Below are 27,276 nucleotides of genomic sequence, written 5' to 3'. Positions count from 1 at the left end.
ATGCACCGCGCTGCCTCCAACCAGCGCTCGGTCTCCTCCTCCTCGGGCTCCTTCCAGCCGCCGCCGCAGCCGCCGCTGCCTCCGCACGCCGCCGACCGGCAGCCCCTCTTCCCGGGGGGCTCCAGCAGCGGCGGCAGCCGGCGGGGCTCGGGGTCGAGCTCGGGCTCGGCGCGGGCCCGCCGCCCTCGCAGCCCCCGCAGCAGCACCGAGCAAGAGGAGGAAGAAGAGGAGGAAGAGGAGGACAGCAGCAGCATCAGCAAGCCCCTGGTGCCGCCGCCCGCCACCCCGCTGCCCGCCGCCGCCTCGCCGCTCCCCAGCAGCAGCAGCGGCGGCGGCGGCGGCGGGGGCAGCCCGGGCCGCAGCATGACGGCGGCGGAGCTGTACGGGGTGGCGGGCGGCGGGGCGGGGGGCGGCGGGGCGGCGGCGGGGGCGCTGCTGGGGCCCGGCGGAGCGGGGGGAGGGCGGCGCTGGGGCTTCCAGGCGCTGTCCCTGGTGCTACTGCTGGGGCAGGGCGCGCTGCTGGACCTCTACCTGATCGCCGTCACCGACCTCTACTGGTGCAGCTGGATCGCCACCGACCTGGTGTTGGCGGCCGGCTGGGGCATCTTCTTCTGCCGCAACAGCCGGGCGCGCCGCCGGGAGCGGCCCCCGCCGCCCCCCGGGCCGCCGCCGCCGCACCCGCTGCTGCTGCACGGCCCCCCCGGCGGCCGCGGGGCCGGGGGCCGCGGGGCCGGGGTCCCCCCCCGCGGCGGCGACTTCGCCTACGCGCACCTCGCCTGGCTCATCTACTCCATCGCCTTCACGCCCAAGGCGGCGCTGATCCTGGGCACCTCCATCCTGGAGCTGATCGAGCTGCGCCTGCCGCTGGGCACCACCGGCTTCCGCATCACCCTGGCGCTCTCCGCGCCGCTGCTGTACTGCCTGCTGCGGGCCATCGGCACCGAGGGCGCCGGGCAGCTGCTCCTGCCGCCGCAGCCGCCGCCGCAGCACCGCGCCGCCGCCGCCTTCCTCGCCACCTGCCTCGACCTGCTCGACAGCTTCTCCCTGCTGGAGCTGGTGCTGCAGCCCGGGCGGCCGGCGCCGCTGCCCGCCCCGCTGCGCTACCTGCTCATCGCCGTCTACTTCCTCTGCCTGGCCTCGCCGGTGCTGTGGCTGTACGAGCTCAGCGCCGCTCGCCCGCCCGGCGCCGCCCGCCTCGCCCTGCACCTCCTGCTGCCCGCCGGGCTGTTGGACGCGCCGCTGCTGGCGCTGCGCTGCCTCCTGCTCCTGCGCTACCAGCAGCCGCTGTCCCTCTTCATGCTGAAGAACCTCTTCTTCCTGACCTGCCGCGGCCTGGAGGCGCTGGAGACCTGCTGCCTCCTCCGCCCCGCCGCCGCCCCGCCGCCCGCCAAGTACGGCCCGGCCGCCGCCGCCCCCGCCGCCGCCCCGCTGGCCCACGGGCTCTCCGACGTGGACGTGGGTCCCCACGGGTACGTGAACGCCTTGGCGGTCACCGCCCAGGGCTGAGCCCCGCTGGCCGCCCCTGCCGGAGGGGCTCCCGCCGCCTCCGGGCCCGCTCCCGGCAGAGTCTCCGTCTCTGCGTTCTGCTCAGGTTCCCTCCGCCGTGGCCGAGCAGGGGAAGGGGTCGTGGGCTTCTCTGTCAGACTCCCGCACCTCTCCTCCTTTCCTCATGGACAAATCCAGCAGCGGAAGCTCCGCACAAACCCGACTACCTGCAGGAGCCTACAGATGACACTTGTCACTGGAAAACGCACCTGTCCTTCATGACAAGACTTCTACTGCTTCTGTCTCTCCACTGTCTGGAGGGCCCCACTCTTCCCCTCCCTCCCTTGACATTGTGTTCCTTTGTAAACGTAAAGATTCCGTTTTTCCTTTTCATCCTAAATAAGGACCAGTGCATTTTGTCCCCTCCTTTAAGAACTCCTGCTGATCACAATAATGAGATGCAAGAGGGGCCTGACCAGCAGATGTTGCCTCCAGAAGGACAGAAGGAAGCATACTTTGGTTTCCCTGGGTCTTGCAAAGCTGCTGCCTGTGTTTCCTAGGCCTTCCTAGACCAGCTAAGGAATGTCTGGAAGCACGCTGGCCTCTTGGCCACTTCAAGCCCATGAGCCACCTTTTCCTAGCCAAAATGTCTACCTCTGTGCTTCAACTTTTTGCATCTTACATTGACTTCACATGCTGAAGAAATCAATCCAGCATGGACATAAACCAGGGTTTGGGTCCCATTTCATAACCACCGAGACATTTATTTCTGGTGAGAACAGGGTTTACAGCAGCCTACTGCTGGCATCCCCAGATGCTGGGGCTCTCATTTCTCTGTGAATATGCATGTTTACGGGATCAGCGTTGGATTTATTTTACATGGAGCATAGGGTCTTCCTTTACACAGCCTGAAAGGCTGGAAAATTTCCTCTAGCCCCCTTCCATGCCTGCTTGAGAGAGCAGAGATGGGGCTAAGCCTGCAAAGTACCCCCTCTCCAAGAGCAGAGCAGAGGACGCTGGCACTGCTCGGGATGGGCTCCATGCTCAGTGAACCTCACTTTTCAGCACAGAAAGCAAAGTGCTGCAGGATCCCTCGAGGCAGAGGGGCTCTTGAGCTTTGGTGAAAGCCCATGTATCAGCATCCTGTCCTCTGTGTGCATGTGGTTTAGGGTAGGTGGGGAAAATTGTTAGTAACCTCTCATAGGAACACAGCTTTCTTTGGTTTTAAGCTCCATGAATGTTGGGTGGGGTTAAGGCCTGCTCTTCTGCCTGGCTGCCGTTGCTCCTAAAACCAGCCCCATGGGAGCAGGAGCACACAAGCCACGTTGGGAGGAAGGACTTTGCCCCTCTCAGGCTTATATTTTGTTATCTGGGCAAGTCTGCAATAATTGTGAAAAAAAAACAGTTTCCTGTCGCACTTTTTTTTTCCCCCTTTTTATTTTCAAGCTGTCCTGATGGTAAGGGGAAATAAAGCACAACCAACTGCTACCCACGGCAGGACTGCAGGTGCAGCCCAGACTTCTTCTGCACACATATTCATTCTTTTCTTCAGGGCTTAGGCTTCAGAGCCTCTGTCCCACCTTCCTTTTCACAGAGTGGGATCAACAGCCTGCTCTGGTGGACTGCTACAACAAAATGTTTACAGTCTGGTAACTTCCAGCTCCCAGAGGCAGAAATGGGGCTGCCATGGGGCCCTCCTCCCCCAGCTCTCGGTGGCTGATGGGTTTTGAGGGGCTGGAAGAGCCCCTAGAAAAGATGGGTCAATAGTGCTGTCCTGTTCAGAAGTGCAGCTAGGATGGGTGACTCGCAGCTCTCCTCACGCCAAGTGGAGTTGGCAAAAGCTCGGCTTAACTTTCCCACCAGTGCTTTATTTTTAACCTGAGCCCTTACATGGGCAGTTGTGTGAATTTTGGCCAGTGGCCTTTCTCTTCAGTAACTTCTTCTTGTCTGGACAATCTTGGTGCTGTGAGTGACTGTGATTGTAAAACTTGGTACTGTGAACTTTTACTATGTGATGTGAAATGTGTCGAGGGGATGCTAAGTTCCTGGCCAAAGGAGGTGTAATTACAGGTATATTACACTTGTACAGATATTTGTTTCCTTGCACCTTCCTTTTTCAGCATTAAATAGGCAGTAGAAGGTCAGAAATAATTATTCAAGAGAGAATAAGGTGATACTTGAACCTAGGACTACTCTATTCTTCAGTCAAACAGCTGAAGAAAAAAAAAATCCCCAACCAACCAACTTTGCCAAAAACAAGCTGAAGGAAAAGCTTTTCATCACCAACTATATTTGGCTGTTCCTATGGCCAAGTTCCCAATAGCACCAAAGTTCTAATCCCTAATACACTGAAGCGTGAGCATAGTTGAGACATCAAAAGAATCACAGCACAATTATTAATGAGTCTGACTTCGTTACCCCTTCACAGCCCATAACAAAGTTGCTGTTTCAACAGTGAGTGCCTTTTTCCAGTTAGGATGTTATTGAGAAAAATGGCATATTTGAAATTTATCTGGCCATGGCATATTTAACCCGTTGGTGGTGAACTCACAGTTCAGATTTTTCCATGGATAAAAAGGTTGCCCAGGACATCTGACCCTGCAAAATGACTCTTGTGTTGCATAGAATTCCTTTGTAGAAAAAGTTGTTCTTTGTGGTGCCATGGTTTCTAGGTTGTTAGGAAATGTGCTGTTTGGAGAGTATAAAGCTCTATAGTTGGCTATACAGAAGCCCCCTTTCAACTAAAAGGGCAGCTCTGCTGCTCCTGCAATTACTTACTATGAAAAAACATTTAAAGATTTTCAATGTCTTGTTTATAAACCTGCTCCTCCTTTTGAATTCCCTCCTCTTTGGTAACTGAGCTCTTGCTTCCACTTAAACCTTTCTGTTTGCAGAAGAGAGATGGTGGTACCATCAAAATGCAAACAATACCTCTCCCAATGCACCTTGCACAACTCCTGTACATCGTGCCAACATTAAATTACTGGTCCAGGTCAGTAACGCTTTGCTGAATGAATTTGTGCCATACTAAGACACAGGTCCCTTGGGATTCTGTTACACAACTCAGTTATTTAGCATTTTACTGTTGTTTGCTATCCTGACAAAAGAGATGACTACTCCCAGGAGGGGAAATGGAAGTGAGAGATAAGGCCTGTGGCTGATGGACACTTGGCATCCCCCTGGCATTAATAAGAACTTGTATTTTTTAAAAAGCAAGATTGTTAAAATAAAATTAGAAACTTGTGACTGATTTTGTTCCTTTTTTTTCCTCCTTTGAGTCTTGCTGGGCTATTCAATTTTGTATTGAATAGGGACCAACAGATGCATTAAAGTTACTTGTTTTCCTTGTACTGGATTGCTAAAATACTGTCTGGATTTTCCCCTCAAACAAACTTTCTGTTAATGAAAGCAAATTCTAAGAGCTGTAACACCAAGGGAGTTATTTGAGAAGGGAATGACTAAGGCAAGGAAATTCAGATGACACTTCTGAGCTTCCTATTTAAGTGATTTATAGGAATTTATACCACTTGAAAAAGACTCATGGGAAAAAAAATATCAGATTTACATGCTGTAAGATAAAAGAAACTTTAAGAAGGGGGATCATCAAAATGGCAATTACTGACATAATCTGGGAAATGGGTTCTCACTGGAGAAGCACTGAGATCACAGCTGCCTCTCTGCTTAGCCCCTGTTGGGTTAGATTGGATTCCTGTTAGAGCAGGAAGGCTCCTAGCCTCAAGTCTGGATCTTTGCAGGGACTGTCCCTTTGTTATTAAGCTGTCCTCAGAGTCCTGCACGGAAATTACAGACAATTCCTTTACCACCTGTTTTGAAGGGATGTGTACTTCCCATGGCTGCAGGCCCTCAGCTCTGTCCAGCTCGTCTCAATACTGTGCTTTGCAGGAATATTTTGACATTTGTGAGCCAGTTCGGTTCTGGCTCAGTTTTGCCTTGAATTTCTGTAACAAATACTAAGAACTTAATATAACTTAACACAAGGAATTAGACAGAATTGAGAAACAGAAGTGTTTAAGTAAATATGTCCAAAAAGTATTCATGGTTTTTAATTTAAGGAAAAAAACCCCACAGGTTCGACACAAAATTATAAAATATACACAATACAAAATACATTTCAAGTCAAAAGAACAGGTTCTTTTCTGAGACATTAGACTTTAAAAAAGCTGAGATAAAAGATTTTTTAACAAGTAAACTTAGATGGACAGGAAGACGACAAAGGAGAAAGGCCTCAATGTATTTACATCTCACTGGTTGTTATCCAGTAAGCTGCAGAAACAGGGTGATAAGAAACAGGGTAAATGCCATCACTGCTCCTGGGAGATGAATCCATTAGTCTGTTCAGTATTTTACTGTGGTTAACCTGAACAACCTGTGCTTAAGCTTAAACCCACACAAGTATATCTTGCAGTCGTTTTTGCTCAGCCTCCCTTAACTTGGATATAATTTCCACTTTAAAACAGCATCTGCTGAGGCTACACTTCTTCCTCCTCCAAAATAGTCTTTCATTTCCTTGTGTGTCACTATCTGTATCTTCAGTTCACATCTTTCTGGTGCTAAGATACCCAAAAGCAAACAGAACTGCAGCAGTGTGTCACAGAAAACATCAGATTCCCCTGATTCTGTGATTCTGTATTCAGCCCCACATTTCTTAAAACCGTAAAAAAATCCCAAATTCCATTTTTTGGTCTCGTCTTCCCCCTCCCTGCTGTTGCTGGCTTTCAAGCACATACCTCCCAGTAGAGAGTCAGGAAGAGTTATGGAGACTCTCTATTTAAGCATTTATCCCACTTACTCTCAGCTACTCCACTTGATTTCTGAATGACCATGGAAATGCAGCTGCAAATGAGTGGTGGAAGAAAAATCTCCAGGCCCATTTATCAATCAGGTAGAGACAGCCGTAATCTAGCTGAAATTTAAGACGCACATCTTTGACACAGTTTTTACAAGGAAATGTTTAAAAGGTGCATTAAAATGGCAATGCAAATGTTACCATGTTATCTAAACCTATTTTCTAAACCACGCCTGTGACTTTTATCCAGTGCAATAGAATCAGCACAGCTGGAAGGCATTTTGAAGGCACGAGTGGATGAGCCATAGTAATTTTTCTGCCATCCATCAGTGAGAATTCAGTGTAATGCTTTTCCCCACAGAACAGAACCACCACCTATTCTTTCACGAGGAGGCCAATATTTGTGGCTTCTCTCTACAGAGACTGGAAGCAACATTCCATGTCTGCTGTGCAGTGCTGTATCTCAGCAGCACACAGGAAGATCCCAGCACTAAGCCATATACAATGCAAGGAGAGAGATAGGGCTGGAAATGCAGTCTCAGTACTGCTCTGTATGGGACCACCTTCCATCCCTGTATTTCAAACAGAGCAGGTCCCAGGCAGAGCCTAACAGTCCTCCAAAGAATGGTCAATGTCCATCACCTCTGCCGGATAGCTCCAGCTAGAGCTCCTCTGAATGTCCTGGAAAAACAGCTGCTTCTGGAGGCTCTTTAGACTGTTCAACACCTCTGGAGAGAGTTCATGGATGCCCACCTGTTGTTCCTGATGCTCCTCCTCCTCCTCTTCCTCCTCTTCCTCTAGAAGGTCCTCAGGAGGCAGAGGGGAGCATCTGGAGATGTAGCCCTGGTCTGACTGCACTGACTGTCTCTGGTCTTTGCATTGGTCATCAAAGACCAGCTGGTGCTGCCTGTCAGCCTCCCCCTGGCAGAGATACTCTGGCTCTGAAGGAATGATGCTCTGCTGATAAAGAGGGTACATGAGTCCATTCAGATGGTCACTCAGCTCATCTGAGAAGTTTGCAGGGCTCTGGTCGGCTACTGAAACTTCAGAGCCATTGTGGAGGATGACATTATTCCTCATTGGAAAGCTTGTCTCCAGAAGAGGAACTCCTTCCATACAGTCTTCATTGTTCAGCACATGGTGACTGAGTATATTTCTATCTTCCATGGAAGAGACTGGCTCCACTACCTGGATTTGAGGAACATCCACAGGAAGGACCACAGTCTGGGAATTTGGATCCCCACATGGATTAAGTTGAGGCTGCAGCTTGCAGCCTGTACTTTCACCTTCGTGCATGTGGAGGTTGATGAAGTAACAGCAGCCAGGGTCAGGTTCACGTAGGTGCAGCTGGTGTTTCACAATTCCACTTGGCTCACTCAATGGTGAATCCACCTGGCTCTCTCTGTTCAGGGAATGCAACTCTTCATCACTATCCAAGCAGATGGTTTCATTCTCAAACCAGTCTGGGTGCTCAGTCTGCCAGTTCTTGAACTTCACTATAGCTTCTTTCAACTTCCTCCCACTGGGGCTATCGATGTAATTTTCAGCTGTGATTTCCTGAATTCGATGGATCCGCCCAGGTTCAAACTTCTCCAGATCCTGAATCCGAAAATAAATATCTTCAAACTTGTCCATCAGTTGGTACCTGGATGTGACATTGAACAGATCAGGTATATCCCTCTCACTGCTTATTCCCTCGAAGTAGCAGACTATGTACATTCCAAAACAGGCTGGTTTCTTGAAATCTGGCAGGATCAGATTCAAGGCTGGGGTAAACAGGTCTCCCACCGGCTTTTGCTGATCTTGCTTGAGACACACAGGCTCACCCCCGAGCATGGCCTGCCATTTGGCCTGGGTTCCCTGAGAACACAAGACTATGATCTTCGAAGACAGCTCTTCCATTTCCTTCTTCTGCCGCATGAGCCAGGGTAAGGGCCCCAGCTCTGAGATGTGGTGGTCTTCCAGCAGATCCAAGGCTACAGCAGTACCACAGACTGTCATCAGGAACTCAGCAAACTTCAGCACCACGTCCACGTAGAGCAGGTGATCAGCAGAGTACACAATCCAAACCTTCCGCGGCTTCAAGGGTGGCAGGGACAGCTCGGTGTACGGTGCTGATGGAAGACAGAAAATATTCATTACAGCCACACTCCCCAAACTGTCATGGTGTGAGTCAGCACTAATCAGCATAGGAAGGTATTAACAAAACTTCTGAGTTTTAAAGCTATTTTGGCAACGTATGTGGACAACATCTCATTGTGCAAATTTAATATCAAAGTACAGACACAGCAAAGCTGTGATTTATAATAATGTCCAGATGAATCATCAACTTTCACCTCACAGAAACACTACAGCAGCTTCAAGAGGTATACAAATATTTCTGTATTCTCTGGTGAAGAGCTGAGTGCCCCCACCCCAAAACAATCTCCTGTTGCTATGGCCTAAGATGATTAGCAAAGCTTCTTCTGCCAGTACAGCCTTGGCTGGGTTGAAAGCCTCCCCACATTCCAAAACAAACACCTCCCATCTGACAAATATAGCATTTCAAATTCCATACACGAAACTTCTTTTAGCTAAGCAGGAAGATCCTAAGGCTACCTTTTGGTTTCAAGAAGCATCTATAAAGTAGTTAGAGCCTACAAAAGCCTCTTCTGGGCAACTTTGTGAGACCTGCATGACAGGTGCTTGCTAAAACACAGGTAGCATCTTACCAGCTTGCAAACTGTCATGGTTGTATTTCCCTCGCCGGCGTCCTGGAAGAGAGAAAAGTCACTGTCAGTTCTGAAAACATGAAGTAAGATTAAATGTTTAAAATCACACCACCTTCCACAGATTAGGTTAAAAAAAAAATAATCTTTAACTGTGTAGGGAGATAAAGCCCTGAGGAAGGAGAAGCCTAATAAAAAAACATACTGAATTTATAAAGACTTCTACAGCCAGTTCTTGCTATATTTTTCCTTTGATAGTAGACAGAATGCACTCAAAATGAACTTCCACCATCTCCCGAAAATCCTGTCAGTCTTATGTACAGAACCCCAACTGTTCTGCAATCTCTCTTTAAGGAGAAGGGGCTTTTAAAATGTCTTTTTCGTAAGAAGCTTCTCTGAAGAGGTGACTAAAATGTCCCTACCTACATCTTATAGACGAGTTTGATGTTAAGAAATTTTCCAAAAGACTACCAATTCTTCCTCTTGTGTAAAAACAAAACACAACAAAACAAGCAGTGAGTTACACATCTTGCCTGAGATAACTGCCTCACGGCTCCAGCACAGAAAACTAGGAGTTAGCGATTAGGTACCAAATTTTCCAACTTGCTTGATGTCAATCTCTATGTCCTGTATTTTTTCCCTTCCACTTTAATTGAAAAACCTTATCTAATCTCACCATAGTGTAACATTGATTCTGCAGAGACTTTGGGCAACAGGGGGAAGACTACTGTGTGGACAAACAGGAAGCTTCTCTTCTGCAACATACTTATGCAATGGAGGGGAAAAATAAGTGCCAAGAGATCCGCAGCAATCTACAGGAAACAAAACGGCTGAACTATGAAATTCCTTTTCCCCCTCATGAGCTCCGAAGTGCTATGCACATGAGTATCAGACAGGATAACCTGTGGAAGACTTTACTTATCTAGTGGATGGTATAAGGACATTGCAAGTCCTATAATGTAAAACAGAAGATGTTTTCATAGGCATTATCTCAGAGGCAAGGCATCAGAATGGCAAGGAACAAAACCACAGGTACAGAAGGAGGAAGAAATATTCTTTAGCGTTGGATTTTTCTTCCTGGCTGGTATGAGTCTCACCTGCTCGTATTTTAGTCATACACAGCACAGCTGTTATGACTGACCCCACCAGTAACACACAGATCCCAGTGATACACCAGTAGAGCCATATCATCATATCATCTGCAAAACAAAAACACTCCTCAGACACTGCCTTACACTGAGTTTCACCAAAGATCAAAAGGTTCTCGAGCATAAGAGGCCAAGGAAGGAGGACCCTGGCTTTGCAGAGTCGACCAGCACTTCCCCCTTACAATCCACAGGCACTTCTCCAAACCAATTCCTGCTTTCATGGTGCTACTGTACACCATAAACTAGCTCCACACAAAGAACCATATGTGCAGCACACTGAAAACACAGATCAAGAACCTTCCTCTAAATAGCAATGTTTACCCAGCTTTGACAGGCATGCCGCCCATGTCCTGCCTGTTCATGCAATCTCACTTAAAAGAAAATAAAATATCATCATTTTGGGTCATGAATTTCAGTTTACAGGTGTTTTTCTTTTTTTTTTTTTTATTAAATCTTGGGCAAAAGATCCTTACAGGTGTTGCAGCCAAAAAAAAATCTAATCATTATGCACAAGTTATCTTGACATTCATAAAAATGAATATATGCAAGGTATTCTCTCCAAAAGCTGCTTTATATTATGCAAATTTTTTAACACTGAGCAAAGTGACAGAAAGTATTTTATATTAAGACTCTTCTTGTCAAAACTGCTTCTCAAAGAATTCTATGCAAGTGAAGTATCTCTCAAAAAATTGCTCTTTAAGGTTCACACTGCATACAAATACTTGCCTCATTAAATCATGGTGAAGTCATTCTTAGCACAATTAATTCTGAACTCAGTGTTAAAGAAATTTTAGACATCAGGCTCTCACCTCCATCAGAGAGATTTATTGGCACATACTGATGACGATACCTAGCTGTTTGAGCTTGGCTGAAAAGAGAGACCCTGAACAAAGAAACCCCTGGACTATTAAACCCTCGTGACCTAAACTCCCCATCCCTCACGTGACAGCCCGGACCAAGAGCATTACTGGGGTCTGGGGTCTCTTTGCTCTTCGTTGGTTTGGTGTTTTGTTACCAAGTGGTTGCCATGTGCTGATCTTCACATCCTCTGAGGTTTCAGTGGGAGCTCTGGTGGGTTCCCAATATGGCTGGTTCATACATCACCATCTATGGGCTGACCACTGTTTCCAAATAATATAAAATTTTCAACAGGGACATTTCCTGTCCATTGGGTCATTCCCAGGAAAGATAATTTCTCATTCTACACAACAGGAGAAGAGCAGCAAAAAAAGTCTCAGGGTATTGGAAGAACTTCTTACCTGATGGTTCTGTACCTGCAAAAGACAAGAGTTATGTCAAAAATTCAGTTCTCAGCTGAAAAACAATGAGAATCTAATTTACAGAAAAGTGGTTCTCACTTGGAGCTGGTTCACATGGGATGAAAGCAGAGTGTCTCAGACAGTCTGTGCCACAGTTTGTAAAGAATGGCTGAATCTGCAGTTGAAATGAATCCGGAAAACAGAAGTTATTCTTAAAAGAAATTTTTTTCCACGATTTACTTTCTCCCTGCCTCAATGTTCCTTGTGTTTTAGCACAGAGACACAGAGTTCCCATTTCCCTTCAGAAAACAAGATTAATGAGGAATTCTTACACCATACATGACAAAGCCTATGAGCTCCTGAGGTTGCACATTTACCATTCTCACTCTCATAATCTCTGACTTGGCAGCCCTGTACTAAGGAAAAGCCATTGACTACAGAGAATACTTATATAAAAATTCTTTCAGCCATAATATTTCCCTGATCCAGGCAACTAGAGATTGGCCAGTCTCAGAAAAAAACACTGAAAAAACCCCTAACATTCCTAAGGTGCTCACTGCCTTGATTGTGAAGGAAGGACACAGAGACAACAGTGCCATCCCACCTGTATTCTGTAGCTGCAGCAAGCTTTTATGTTCTTGTCTATTTTGATTGTGACATTCACTTGCTGTTGTAGTCCATCCTGCAGAAATCAGAAGCAAGTTATAAAGGAAGGAAGAAAACTGAATGAAAGCAGGAAAAAAGAAAAAGCTGACATGAAAACACAACGTGGTCCAAAGAAGCAGAAGCTGCTTTTTTTTTCCTTTTGAACAAGCCGCCCACAGAGAACAAAATGGGTAAAGGCCACCATGACACAGTAATACAATTAAGACAGCAGGCTAAGACTGCACAAGTAACAGGAAATAATTAGCTATGTACATTGTACAACTTCAGAGGAGTTAAAGTTTCTTAACAATGTAGATGTCTTCAGCTTTGTAATGTGTAAACATTAACAAGCTTCCTAGTTCAATTAAAAGCAGCTGTCAATACTGACACTAGAACAGGCAAGTAAGTTGCCCTTGCTACCTGCTGTACACAATCAGTATCATGATAACCTAATTCTTCACAGTGATTAGCAGATGCAAATTCCAAAATGAGGTGCATTCCCCTCCACCAGGAAAATACTCACAGAGCTGTCCCATCTGTGTCAGTAATAGCTTAATCATATCAGTGCATGCAGTACTAAGGGTTTTAAGTGTTAAAGAATAGAAAGATTAAACAAACTGAATGCCAACATATCTGCCCTCACCCAAGGAAGGGTGGAGAGTGGTTCCAAATATTCAGTATTTCTCCTCCCTCAGATGCCTGAAGGGAAACATGATTTGTATTGGAACACAGTCTGGACACTTTGAGCTTCTCAGCAACACAGACTGCAAGATCTACAGAAACTGATTCTCAGCTTGAATGAAGCATCTGTTACTAAACCACTCATTCTTCATATAAAAAAATTAATTAACACCTTCCTGCAATCATATTCGATAAAGTACTTCAATGATTTATTGAAACTTTGCACCTCAATTTTGGTTAATTTACTTAGTTTTAACTCCCCAGGCACTGGCTTGAAATACGTAATAAAGCCCAGATAGTTAAACATAAAATTTGACATGGCAGATGTTTATAGGTTGCTTCATGCATTATAAAACCTCTTTTTTGATTTTTTTATCCACCAAATTCGAGACAATTTAAAAAATAATTAATTGAAAATTGCTGTTCAAATGTCCTGGTTTAGCAAGCATGTAAGATGTTTGCCTAAATCTCCAAAGAAGGTATGACTTGGGAAGGTAATTACCTCAGTGAAATCCCATGTGGTCATTTTACACCTCTTCTCATTCAGGTAACTGGCCACATGGATTTGGTAGCGGGCTGGCTCCATCCATGGGTTGAAGCTCACGAGCAGAGTTGTATCATCTAGACTTTCACCCTGGATCCTGGGCTCCCACAAGCTGCCTGGAAGTGGGGCAGATATTCCCGAGTTTCTCAACTGTCAAATACTCCAACAGAGTGCTCACATCTATGTGACTCAAAAATTTTTACCTGTCTTTATACATGGGATGGTTCTCTTCATCAGAGAATCCGTGCAGTCTGCAAGAAAGACCACCAGCAGCTAGTCAGAAACATTGTACTTCCATTTAGGAACAAAACAGATTCTTTTATCAGAAGCAAGCTCTAACCAAGCTCTCCTAAATGAATGGACAGCTTTGTTCTGAAGCAGTGGCAAAATTCTGTAAAAGAACAGTACTGGTTTCTAGCATACAGTCCCTTCACTGATGTCACGGTGTGTTTGGGTCTTCTTTTTCTTCTCAGAACAAGAGAAAAAGAATGAGACTAAAAACATACCACACTTAATAGTAGAGTGATAATGTAACACTGGTGCAGAAAGGGTCTCAAATAGTGGAATTAAAACTTCATATCCATCCCCACACCTTGTGATCACACCTCAGCAAGAGATTCCTCCAAAGGCATTCTGACACAGGAAAATCAGGAGGCTGGAATCTTTCTTAATCCTAAAACACTCTTCCACATTTCTAATTCCCATTATTTAGCAGATTGGCCCTGCTCTTTGGGACTTCCTTCAGAGTTAAATCTGGAGTTACATATTCAACATTTATCAATGTGGGATTTACAACTCTCAGTCTTAAAATTATATCTCTTCTCCACGGTTTGGACAAAGGAAAAGGAACAACTCCCTGCTTAGACAGTTGAGATAAAACACTGCATATCTCAAATTTCCAACTTTCTAAGTCACCAATTAAAACTTTACGAAGTTTAGGAATTTACAATGTCTCTGCAATTCATGTGCAAGCTCTAATCAGCAAAGCTTCCTGCAGCTGCTGATCTTGACACCATGTATTAGTTTTCTGAAGAACAGTAGAGGATAAAAGCCAGCAAGTTCTTAGTGTGAACAGGCAGAAGAAAGAGTAAGAGGGCTGAAAATGAAGAGCTCCCTCTCCTTTTCTAGCTCACATTGACTGACACATTCCACACTTGCTATTTTATAACTATGGAGTCAGGCTGACAACTAAGAACAAGAAAAAAGTTAACCAGTTTACAAGATCTGTATTAAGCATGAAATATTTATGAATTAGTCAGTGCAGCCAGAGGGCAATGCAGATGCTCAGCAGCCTTGGGAAAAACAGTAAAAATTCTTTTAGCAAAAGGAAAATTTTCACATGTACAAGAAAGGGTCAGGCACTCAGTACTACCAAATTTCTTGGTAAATTATGCTTAATTGTGCCTTTGAAATTGAACTTCACATGTCTAGGATTTAGTACTAGAAGGGAAACTTCTCATTTGGAAATTCTGAGCTGTACTTCCAGCTGCTACAAGCAGAGGGGCAACTCAGGAAGATTTTAAATTAACTAAAAGCATCAGTGATGTCAGGTCCACAAACCACCACGTTCCTAAACCCTAAACAATAAAAGTGAACGAAATCACCTCTTACCAGGCATTGTGAGAGACGTGGACTTGCAATTGTGGTCCCCATTGACGCCCAGTTTGGGCAGGTGATAGACAGTCACTTGGTAGGTCTGGCCAGGTTCTACTTCAAAACGGTCAAAAGTGAAATTCCACTGAAAACAAAACACATCCACAAGGACTTTAGAGGACAACATTGTTCTTGAAGGCACTGAAATTAACAGCTGACTTGGCCGTGTTCCACTGTGTCCCCTCATCCCATGTAAACCTTTTACTGAAGCTTGACTATAAAAAATTGGAACTTAAGTTTATTTAAAATACCCGTCTCTTCGTCTCAATTCTTCTGTTTAGAATTAGTTTTTTTTCTTGGGATCTTTGAGCTGACACAACAGTTTTATGCCAAACCACTGTGTAGAATTCCCACCAAACTATATTCTGAGATGAAAGGAGACTGGAATAAAATATGCAGTTTCAAGATGGAAATTTCAATCTAGTATGAATTTTGTAGCACTGTGCAAGTGCTATGCATTTAGAATTGCACTTATACATATGCAGCTCTGTACCTGGCCATTCCATACATAAATTCTTAAATCTATACTATTTTCTGCATCAGCAATGCTGTGCAAATTCTGGGAGAGGCACTGGCTCCTAGGCTAGTGGTGTTTGGCAAGTGGTAAGCTAACTATGGCCAAATTCTGTGTGGTTAAGGAATGAACTCCTTATTGTTTATATTCCTTACTGTTGTGGATGCTCAGCACTTTCCTGCTGAGTTTCCTAGAAGGAGTGTAAGATGAAGGACCACCCCCAAAGTTGGTGCTTTCTTCCACAAGAGAGGACAAGAAAGAAGTGGAAGCAATAGGAAGAGTTTAGTTTAAAAGCTATGAAATGTCATGCTCTTGAGCAGAATGCAAGACCCCCTACAATTATTTGCTTTCAGCAACCTCCAGAGAGATGACACATGCTAGGCACTAAAAGCAGCAATTCTTAAAACCTGAAGGATGGGAGGAGTGAAAGAGAAATGGGAATGACAGCAGATCTCAAGTCCAATACAGACTTTAAGCAGTCTGTACATTTTAATCAATAACCCTGCCATAAAACAGTGAAAGCAGAAACAATTCCACAGAGTAGAAAATGTAATTTGAAGCCCTTTGCACTCACCCGGCCTCCATCTGGACGGACCTGAAGAGGCAAATTGTTCTGGAAGTCAAACTGGGCACAGATCTGCTGATTGCTGTTCACCTGCATCACGGCGAGCTCTGCCCCTTCCAGACAGCGGATGCTGGCTGCAGGCACAGGGACAGAGTGACATGGTCACCTTTCCCTCTCCTCGGCACACGGAGAGGCTGCAGCCCCCACAGAGAGCACCACTGTGCCTAGCCGTGCCACAGTCTAACTCCTCTGAGGTGCTGAGGATCCCAGCATGAAGATAACTGGTCATGGAAAAGTGAGCATGCAGGGGTGACTAACAGCACTTTCAGTCTAAACGTTTCAGCCTAAGGTCCTGCATGGCAAAGCTACATCTGTGCAAATGAAGGAACAAAGGAGAAGGCAACTCCACTCTCCACACACCCTGGCAATTCCCCAGATATGGTATTGTGTTTAGCTCTGCCTCTCAAAGCTGCCTTGTGCAGTCTGGGTGCCAAAGTAAACACATCTTTATTTTGGTACACATGTGAGAGAGTTGGTCCCAGTGAGAGAGCTGACAAGCACAGCTGAGAGAAATTACTGGGTCACCTGAGTCACACCTGCTTCTACACTACCATAGCTAGAGAGCATAACTCTACAACCCTCAGACACAGCCCCTGCAGAAGGAAGAAATGAATGTGTTTAATTCTGTCTTAAAGCAGTGCAAAACTTTGGACAAGAGTATGCAAGGGAAGCATCATTTACAGACAAACAATCAGAGATATCTGGACAGTGAGACTGTTGTTTGTAGTCATTTAGGCTCCAACAATGAGAAATTATTGCTTTATCAAGAAGGCACACAAAGATGAGATTACACCCACCAAACAAAATTAAGCAGACAACCTCTCAAATTTTAAACATCTGCTTTCGTGACTTGAAGTCATAATTATCCTCTCTATCCTTACTAGATCACACCTATTTCCTCTGCTCCATGCTCAAATTAAACAACCACCACTTACCATCCGTGGCTACTTTCCACTCTATCTGAAGCACAGGGAACAGTTTTCCATCCTCCTGACGGAAAACATCTGAAGAAACATGGAGACTGCTTGGAGCAGAAGGAGTCCAAGCAGGAATATTCAGCCAGCTCGACTCCATGCAAGTGCCTGTCCAGAAAATGAAACCCACATTTAGAGTGGGGCTGAGGAAGCTCAGTTTAATTGCAGTTATGATCTGCTCTTAGGGTCAAGGTTACTCTGAGGGAAAAACTGGGTGACAGACTGCTTCCAGTTCAGAAAGGCAGTTTTCAGTATGGAAGTACTCTGTAAATTGCCTGCAATAATCTGAACTTACGCTTGTAACTTCCACTTCCTCTTTTCCTTAAAATCCATTAGTACTTGTCACAATCAATGTAGTCAGGCTAATAGTTCAAGTGAGTTTACTCAGTATCTCCTTCAACCTTCTGCTGAAACAAACCTATGTGAGTGCTAATTTCCAGGCTTCCAATGATAAGAAATCCATCAGATACCCAGGGAAACTGTTCCAACAGTTAGTTACCTTGGGTCTACAAACTGCTTTTCCTCAAATTTGAATATACATCTGAATTCAGCTTCCAACAACTGCCTGTTGTGCCTTGCCTAAATTAATGAGCTTCCTGGACAGAAAAAAGTAAACTATGCTTGTCAACACAGTGTTAGGGAACACTGGTCCTGTAAAGTCATCAGAAAGTGAAATCAGGTATGATAGGCACTAAACAGACATGATCTACCTATGCTTTTGTAACACATTTGACTTCTCAGAGCACATTAAAAATAGCACAATCAGGCCCCCGTAAAGTACACTTTGGGTCTATTTTGCTGGGTATGTGATGGAAACAGTAGCAAGTGGGCACTATCCATTCAGTCAAACACTGTGGCTTTAGGCTTAGGAGAAATTAGACAAATCTCAAATGCACATTTTACAAAAAACATCTATAAAAAGCCTGACAAGAATAAAGTACCTTTCAGCAAAGATTGTACTAAACACTAAAAAAAAACCCCAAACAACAATGTATTTCTCCTAGAGCAGAGAAACATAACAAGAGCCATAAGGCAGAATTGAAACTAAATATTTAACTTAGGCAGCATTTTAATGGTGGTGCTGCATTTTGGCTCAGCCATGTTGTCAAGCTGTACTCCAGTGGCTGTGTGCCAGTGCAAAATATCATCCAACCTGATCCCACCCAAGCCCTCTCCTGCCAGAGAAGTTTTAAACCTGGTTATTTTCAGCATAGTCCTCTCCCTTATCGGGCAAGTCAAACAAAAACACTGCAAAAATATTACTGGCTGCAAAAAGACTTGTGCCAATATGACACAGGGTTGGGCACTGAGGCAGGAATGAACTTGCTTAAAACAAGGGCTGCAAGGAAAAGCCAAGGAGCTCTGCAGCATTGCCCAGTTGCCCACAGGTACCAAATGGACAATTTCAGAATATTTTCTTTTTTTTAAAGAACATTTTTCAGAACATTACCCATAATTATATTAAGGTCTTTCAGATGCATCCCATTGCTAAGACTTGACCCCTTACACCCAATAACTTACATTAATTGCTCTCAACTGCACCCCTCTATGCCCCCTTTTTAATTCTAGTTCACACATTAATTTTTCATCAAATACTATCATAATGACTTGCAATGAACATTTAATGGCAAACTTGTCCTTAAATTCCCATTTCTTCAAAAATGGATAATCCCAGCTTTAAACAGAAACTAAACAAGTTGGGTTGGGTTCCACTCATGCCACTGCCTACCCCCAAACTCTATCTCAAAAAAAGACATAAATTTCCATTCCTCTTCTAGCTGGAGCCTATAATGGATCAAACTGGAAACTCCCAAAGCAAGGCATGATAGCAGTGTTTTCCCTTCACAACTCTCTGATACTAGCAGGAAAAATATGCTGTATGAACCCAGTTAAAAAAAAGACAAATAGAAAAAAAAGAGCATGATCTGATGAGAAAACTGCAACAAAGAAAAGAAAATTACTTACTATTTCTTACGAGGCAGTTTAAATCCTGTGGGGGAAAGAAACAAGAATATTACTCTGAGAATAAAATTGACAGAAACTTGCTTCTGCTCAGTGTTGGGAGAGGGGCAGGAAAAAGCATTACAGTGGCACACACAGATTGGAAGAATTAACCATGATGGAACACTCGACTGAGCTGTTCATCAAAAAACCAAGGACACAGGGCATGAAAGCTGGGCACAACTTATGTGACATCTCTGAGATCATCCAGTCCAATCTATGACCAAACCCCACTGTGTTAACTGAGATAAATTCTTCAGAATCAGACACTTTCTTGTTAAGAATAAAGATGCCCTGATCGTAAAGAAGCAACCAGAAGTTATGTGGGCTCGTCCTGGCTTCTCCCAGTGATGTTTTGTTTATACTGGAAGCCTGCATGGTCACCAGGGAGAAGCATATCAGCTTGCTTGGTTAGTGTGATGAAAAATCTCAGTGAGAAGGAAGCCTGAAGTTGTCTCTGACATGGTAAATCAGGAGGAGGGCTAGGTTTGCTCTCACTCATTTCCTATGCCATGACAAATAAAGATGGATATTATTGTCAAATCACTGCCATCATGTAATTCATTTCGGTGGAGCAGGGAAGGGTGCTTGAAATTGGGTTTTTCAACTCTCTACAACTTCCTAAGGTCAACTTCAAGTGTATTTGGGGCTTAGTGTCCAAGGATATATTTACATTTTTAGGGAAAGGTGCTTGAACAAGCCGGCTGTGCCTTTTTGGTAATGAAAATACTTCAGAGATTAATGTTCACATTTCAGCTCATGTAGCTGTGTTCCTGCAAACCTGGAGCAAGAGCAGAAGATTTGGCACTAAACTCCTCATGCTTATATAAAAAACAAAACCTGAAAATCTCTTTCAGACCTTTGCTACACAAGTCACAAAAATACACACAGGTATAAATCCAGCCTTCAGGCATCCTTCACAAGAAACACATCCACACTCCATTTACTGTACCACAAATGCACCCAAGATAGAGGTATACTGAAAAACAGCACCTGCAACCTAAATCCTTCATTAATGGAAAAAAAGAAAAGAAATGGAAAGCAAAGAAGCAAACGCTGATTAAACCAAACCCAAACTGGCTAACTACAATCACTGAAAAAGAGAAAAATAAAAATCTGGAATACCAGTATGGAAGAATGGATTAAGCTATGAAAAAAAATTTAGTCCTAACACTTCAGATCCTTAATCAAACTTTTTAAGGTAAATTAAGTGGCCTGACAAAGCCCATTGTGTAAAAAGGTGCAGTGTTTTTTCTGAGATGGAGTTAATTTTCTTCATAGCAACTCTATGGTGCTTTCCACTGAGGCCAAAAAGTAAGTGGCTGCTCTGGTATGAACCCTCAAGAGGAAACAAAAATAACTGGCTACTAACCATAGGGATTTTTTTTCTAATGTAATGATTTCTGTTAAAGCCTATCACTTAATATTCAGTCATTTTGTCCTTATTCCGTTGCAGTTATCAGTAATTATTGTACATGGCATCACAATAAAGCCCTTATAAAAAAATATAAGGCATTATTAGCCTGAAGAGCAGCAACATCTGCTTTCATCTGAGTGATGGTGCTCTGTGTCATAGCTGACAGCCACAATGAAGTGAGGAAATGCTGCATTTCCCCCTTCTTGTTTAATGATCAATATGAATATTGATCCAACACGGCATACAAACGGATCCTCTCTTCCTCCAAAGTCTATTATCCCAGGTAAATTGTCCACAAGGATGTTCTCAGCTTTGATGAAGCTGTTGTGCCCTTTGTGACATTCACTAAAAACTCCAGAGCTCAAAGAGGAGCCACCCATCTGCTGATGAGGATTCAGAACTGACACTTGGTAATTAAAGCCTTTCTTACCTTTTCAACACTGGGTTTCTATGGGGAAAAACAACAGCATTTTATCTGGTGTACCCCCTTTCCCCAGCCCCACTCAAGGTTTTCAAGGTACTACCTACACGTGTTTCTCCTACCCTGCACTAACCCGTTTACATGCTATGCCAGCAACTGTTTTTATGTGTAGCTGCCTATACTGAAATGTTTTAAACTGTGATCAGTTAGTTGAGCATTTACCAGGTCTGCCACAAGAAGAGGGGAAGGATTCTCTCACCACAAGGCACCAATTAACTTTTTGCCCACTCCTTTCCCAGTCCCCAAAGCACTACAGGGATGACCCAGGAGCTGGAAATGCTTCTAAGAACAAGTCATCCACACAGGAAGTCCTCACTGTTGGCATAAGGAAGCAAAGACAAAGCCACACTGCAGGCAGAGGTATAAGAAACTCAAGGAAAGGCAAATCCTAGAAAGGACTTGCCATGAAAACCCCCATCTCCTTTTTGTAGAGTACCCTGGTGAATAGGTCTGGGCAGCAGCTGAGGGCACACTTTTATACCAAAAAGTGCAGCTCCAGATAATAACATTCAAAAGCCAGAAAGCAGGACTGCAGCAAAGTCAATCAGTCTCATATCTGCACTGGCTACTTCTTCAGCACCTGTGGGAAAACTTGCTGGTTTTCCTTTGGAAAGGTCCAACCAACACAAAACCTTACTTGATGCATTGGCTCATCCAGAGCACATTAACAAAGCTGTGGACAGCAGAAGCATTTAACCTAGTTTCCCTACTTGAGGGTGCTGGTTTTGGCTGGAATAGAGTTATTTTCCTTCCCCGAAGGTGTAAGGGGGTGGTGTTTTGGATTTGGGCTGGAAACAGTGTTGATGACTGACAGATGTTTTCGTTTTTGCTGAGCAGGGGTTGCACAGGCCATTTCTGCTTCTGTAACACACACCCCTGCCAGTCAAAAAGCTAGAGGTGCAGGAATCAGGAGTGAACACAGCTGGGATTGCTGACCCCAACTACCAACAGGGATACTGTAAGGCATCAACTCAGCACGTAAAGCTGGGGGAAGAAAAATGAAGCGGGGGACCTTCAGAGTGATGGTGTTTGTCTTCATGAGTCATTGTTATGCGTGATGGAACCCTGCTGTCCTGGAGGCAGCTGAACACCTGCCTGCCCACGGGAAGTGGTAAAAAACAACTCCTTGCTTTCCTTTGCTTGTATGCATGGCTTTTGCTTTACTTATTAAACTGTCTTTATTTCAACCCACAGATTTTCTCACTTTCACCTTTCTGATTCTCTCCCCCATCCCAGTGGTGGGGGAGTGAGTGAGTGGCTATGTGGGGCTTACTTGCCAACTGGGCTTAAACCAGGCCTGGAAAGCAAAGCTACAGACACGGAAGGCATAAATATTAGAAGCAGATGATTGTGAAGTGATGCTGAAACTATTCTCAGCAGGACAGGAACAGACAACTCTTCATGCTTACTTGCTGTATTTTTCACAGAAAGCTAAGGAACTGTTTCTTTAGCTCTTTTAAAATGATTTTTGTTTTGCTTTTGACGTTAAAAAGAACAGACCATATGCTGTGGAGAATCCTATGAATCTGAATGAAATAAACCTGGGAAACTGATTAACAGCACCATCTCATAAAAATTCAATTAAAGTAATGGGAAGCAAAGATTTCCCAGCAGGATGCTGTGGTAACTAGAGAGAAACCACTGTGTGCCAGGCAAGTGTCCAGTTTTCCTTTAAAGTAGCTGCTGAATGGGAAGAGCTCCAGCTTTCCAAAATCTGCCTTTCACCTTTGAACCATTCTACGTATTTTCTGAGACTGGGATGATTTGAAGTTTACTGCAGTTTCTCTTTTCCAACTCCTTAGTAAAAAGAAGCAGAGATTAACACATGAACACATTATATGAATAAATGCTGAAGGATTATTTGTTTAAGGCTTGTAGGAAACAAACATCTTTTACAAAATTGTTTTAGTTTTTTTTAAGCATTTATTTCTACCATTTTGAACTTTTTGCCTTGCCCTCATGTCAATTCTCAGCAAAATCAAATCCAAATTCAAAAGTTAAAATTTCTTTATAACAATCAGTTCTAAAGTTGTCTTTATCATATTTTCATAGTTTTGATCAGTGCTCATGGGTTATGTTAGCATCCCACACAGCAGAAAGATGCCACAGAAGGCAATGACAAAAGTCAGTCAATAGCAAGGGCAAAATGAACACATTTGCAAAGGAGACCAGGGAAAAGTCATCCTCACACGCACCACCATGGCTCGTCTTCATGAGAGATGTTACATCAATTCTTCTCCAGAAACTTCCAGAGAAGCAAGCTGGCAACATAAATTTCAGAGACCAAACTATGTACAGCTATCCAGCCCCTCAAAGACAGCAGGGTTATAAACACTGCATTCCTCCAGGACACCCAGGCATGCTGTGTCCCAAAACAGTTACAGCACAACAGCTGAACACAGTGATTTAACACTTGATGGTGTAAAAACAGATGGGTATTTAAGCTGTAGGATGTTCTTCCCCTGCAGATGACATATTCAAGCAATGGCTACTGGTAAGAACTGGATTTGCAGCTGTGCTATTCAGCCCTAGAGGCTGAGCACGTTTGATGGAGCAGTAATGAATAAGGCCCATTAAGTGCATTTTTTGGCATTTTAATAAGATGAGCTGTTAATAAGCATTTAGTTTTCCTTGCAGGTGCCCACTGATACCATATATGACACTTTCCCTCCATCACTCCATCTCCCAAACAGCCTCTGCCACATGAGGGTTTTGCTGAGGAAGTTGCAGTGGCTAAGCCTGACCTGCTCTAAAGCTCAGCAACAGCAGGTGGGTTAAACAAAGGAAGTGGGTCTCACCCACCCTGCTCAAAAGCAGCTCTGCTTCTGAACCACAGCACAGCCACACGTTGGGAGGGCTACTGAATCATCATCCTCTGAAAACAGTGCAACCCACAGAAAGGGAAGGGGGAATGGTTTTCAACTGTCAGAGCTTCAGATGATAGGGCTTCTTCCTATGTGAGTCAGCAGCTTCACAGCTGCTTGAAGAGGCTGCTCCCCGGTTTAAGACTCCTTTTTCTTAAGTCTATCTGCACTTTGAAAATTGGCTTTTTGATAGAAAGGGCCAATGCAGCAGACCTGCACATTCACTGTTCTGGGTGCACACCAGAGCATGGGGCAACACAGCTCCTCTGTGAAAGTTGGTGATGTCCTGGTGAGCCCCTCACCCAGTTACTGTGGTCACGTTTCCTTAAAAGAAAAAAGAGGGACAGACAGCAAGACAAAGTCAGTCAGAGCCCAATCATCCAAGGACTTGCAGACTCTTTAATATATTACTGTCAATCTCTGTGACTAACAAGGTTTGGGATTCATGGTTATGTGAGATGCCTAAGCAATATTGTATTTTTTCCTTTGGCAAGCCTTTACATTTTGTATCTCTACAATGTCCAGCCTAAAGTAAAATTGCAGAACTGGTCTGTTTTCTTGGGGTCTCTATAAATAAGAGAAAAGGCAGCAGAGCAGAAATCTGGTAAAACAGGAGTAAAGGATATAGTCAAACATTAGAAGAAGTGTCTAGTCAGACTACACAAAAGATAGGAAATGTGTACAGGAAAAGGTTATAGATGCTTTAATCCCAAATTACATGTTTTGTTTTACATTTGCCTATAGATGTACCTTAACTATATGCCTTTTTCAGACTGCTGAAAGAACATAAAAAGCTGTCCAGCTTAGACGACAGCTGCACATTTTCCAGTTTCGCTGCTTTTGTTAACAGAATTAAAGCAAAAGCAGATCTCTTCCCCCTTCTACACACTCTTTACATGCATCTGACACAAAAAATCACCCCAAAACAAAAAAGCGACAAACATAAATCCAAAACAACCGTCAAAAACCACCAGAGAGAGTGACTAGCTAGGAGTTCTAACTCAAGTTCGCCCAGGTTGGTTGGCTGACTTTATACAGAGACGCTGCATTGGCAGCTCCCGTCTGGCTGGTTTCGCAGGGAGAAAAGGCAAAACCAAAATGTGCCTGTTCAAAAACCTCGGGTACACGTAATGTTTATTTCCCCGCGCTCCCCTAAAAACCCCTCAGTTGCAAATAACTGGTTAAAACTTTTAGGACATTGGGCAACGTCAGCTCTTAGCAAAGACTCACATCCTGCTCAGGGACCGCGAGCGCTTCCAGCACGGCTCAGTCCCGGCCCGCTCCGAGGTGGCAGCGCTTCCCGGCAGCCACCCGGGGCCAGGGGAAGGCAACGGGGTGTGCAGCGCACCCCGGGACAGCGACACGGCCCGGGACAGTGACGGCCACACCGCCCGGGCCCGCGCCCCACAGCGCCCGGCCGCTCCCCATCCCGCCATCCCGGCTCCCCGCTCCCGCCCGGGCCCGGCGCTCCCGGCGCCGCTTACCGGCTGAGAGCAGGTGAAGGGCGGCGCGGCGTCCAGCAGCAGCCGCAGGGCCGCGGGCGGCCGGGGCAGCAGCAGGAGCAGCAGGAGCAGCAGGAGCCGCAGGAACAGCAGGAACAGCAGCGGCGGCCCCGCACCCGCCATGGCCCCCGCAACGCCGGCCGGCGCTTCCGGGCCCGGGCCGGGCGGGGCCGCACCTGAGGAGGGGCCGGAGCCAGGGGGCTGGGCCTGGGCCGGGCCGGGCCGCGGAAGCGCCGAGCGGCTCCTCCCCGCCGGGGACAGAGCCGGCCGTGGGCTGAGGTTGGGGTTAAGGAGCCAAACCTGCTTCGACCCGGGCGTTGTCTTCCTGTTCGCGGGTCAGCGCGAGGGTCCCGAGGTCTGCGTGCTTATCACAGAATCGCCGGGGTTGGAAGGGACCGCTGGAGATCGTCCGTTCCAATACCCTGTCAAGGGAGAGCCACCTGGAGCAGAAACGCGTCCAGGTGGGTTTGGGATGTCTCCAGAGCGGGAGAATCCACGGCCTCCCTGGGCAGCTGTTCCAGGGCTCTGCCACCCTGGACCTACCGAAGTTCTTCCTCGTGTTGAGGCGGAACTCCCAATGCACGTCTCTGGCTCGGGATAAATGCCCGTGAGCATTAAAAACTGACATCAGCAGCGCTCTGCGGCGGCTGAACAAAAGGAATTATAAGTGTATGCTCTGCTTTTCCGGTTGTGGGGCTGTTCTAAATGCACCCACTTCACAGGGGACTGTGCAAACCTGTTACTCGTTCCTGATGCTCACCCCGTTTCAGCTGTCTCACAGGTTTCACTCCAGGTTTCGCACTGTTTTCACACGGCAGCACGCCCACAGCCACTTTCACTTGTTCTTTGCCATGGATTTCACCTCGTGGTCTCACACAGAGCTGTAACTCAGCTGAGTTGCCAGCTCAGGGAGTTTAACAAAGCTGAGCCCTTTGCTGGGCTTTGACCAACAGCCGAGAGCATGGTGGTTTCATATGGTTTTGTGGGGGCAAATGACTAACTGGTGGCCAGTCTGAGCCTGCAGAAAATGCGGTTTCTCTTGGTGATCCTTCTGCCATTCCTGCTGCCCTGCACTGATGACATCTACAGGTTTTCATCACTTACTGGGTTTTAACATTTTGTGCCACCACTATTTAATAGTAGCAGCAAAGCCTGCAGTTCTGACAGTTGTGTGCAAGTCAGGGAAAAATACTTATATGTACATGTGTAACTGAAAAAAACCCATTCTTTTTTCTTTGGAAATTATTTTACTGAATCTTAGACTGATGTACTTGGGCTGAGCGCACCGTGATTTACAATGCTGCGACACAAACACGGTGCTCAGCTGGCATTGCAATGTAATTTCCTGATAACCGTGGTAGAACAAATTTGCTCAGTCGACAAGCAAATGTGTAGAATGTTATTTGTTATCATCCCATTAGCTTCATGGCTTATGTATATACTAATTACACTGTATTTAAGCTGAGGGCATTCATTTTCTGTTGCATATGCTCTGTAAGAAGGAATCCAGAAGAGAAAATATTAAGTGCGTGGTTGCGCGTGAGTCACACATTGGACATCGTGACATGGCAGAATTTCTGTGGTGACAGCAGTACAGAGAGGGTTGGATTTCCTAAGCTGCTGTTTAGCAGGGCAGGCTGTGACTGTTCAGACCATTCTGCAGCCCTTTAAATAGGGACAAGAACCCCTGAATGGCATCAGGGTGCCGATGGAAATAAGGGGCTGCAGGAAGCTGTCTTAATTTTCAGCCATTCCTGGTAGGAGGGAGCAATGTCAAAGGAGTTTTGATACCATTTACAATATTGAACAAATCTGGACATTGTTTAGAAATTTATTAGCAATTTTAAAATAACATCATTCCTTAGATAAAAATGCAATCTTACAGGAATATACATTTGTCCCACACAGAGATGACCCTATAGCTCACTGGCGGGCCATTCGCTCTAACTTTCCTCTGTTGATTTTAAA

General features: G+C 45.3%; 2 protein-coding genes across 2 annotated transcripts; one reads left to right on the top strand and one right to left on the bottom strand.

Annotated features, from left to right (window-relative positions):
* TMEM121B (transmembrane protein 121B) lies at positions 1 to 1,506 on the top strand. The gene is made up of 2 exons (XM_062492495.1): positions 1 to 308; positions 351 to 1,506. Exons 1-2 carry the CDS (start codon positions 1 to 3, stop codon positions 1,504 to 1,506), a joined length of 1,464 nt encoding a protein of 487 aa, XP_062348479.1.
* A 4,027-nt stretch (positions 1,507 to 5,533) lies between these two features.
* IL17RA (interleukin 17 receptor A) lies at positions 5,534 to 25,395 on the bottom strand. Its single transcript, XM_062491897.1, has 13 exons — positions 25,291 to 25,395; positions 19,009 to 19,033; positions 17,005 to 17,151; positions 16,019 to 16,143; positions 14,889 to 15,015; positions 13,481 to 13,528; positions 13,236 to 13,393; positions 12,012 to 12,089; positions 11,507 to 11,582; positions 11,408 to 11,422; positions 10,098 to 10,199; positions 9,004 to 9,045; positions 5,534 to 8,406 (listed from the first exon to the last, which is right to left on the bottom strand). Exons 3-13 carry the CDS (start codon positions 17,141 to 17,143, stop codon positions 6,899 to 6,901), a joined length of 2,418 nt encoding a protein of 805 aa, XP_062347881.1. The 5' UTR covers positions 17,144 to 17,151; positions 19,009 to 19,033; positions 25,291 to 25,395; the 3' UTR covers positions 5,534 to 6,898.
* Between the last annotated feature and the right edge of the window lie 1,881 nt (positions 25,396 to 27,276).

Source organism: Cinclus cinclus, chromosome 4 (assembly GCF_963662255.1).
Source record: "Cinclus cinclus chromosome 4, bCinCin1.1, whole genome shotgun sequence".
Taxonomy (NCBI): Eukaryota; Metazoa; Chordata; class Aves; order Passeriformes; family Cinclidae; genus Cinclus; species Cinclus cinclus.
The sequence above is the reverse complement of the archived record's forward strand: the minus strand, read 5'-3'. Positions and strand labels throughout refer to the sequence as shown.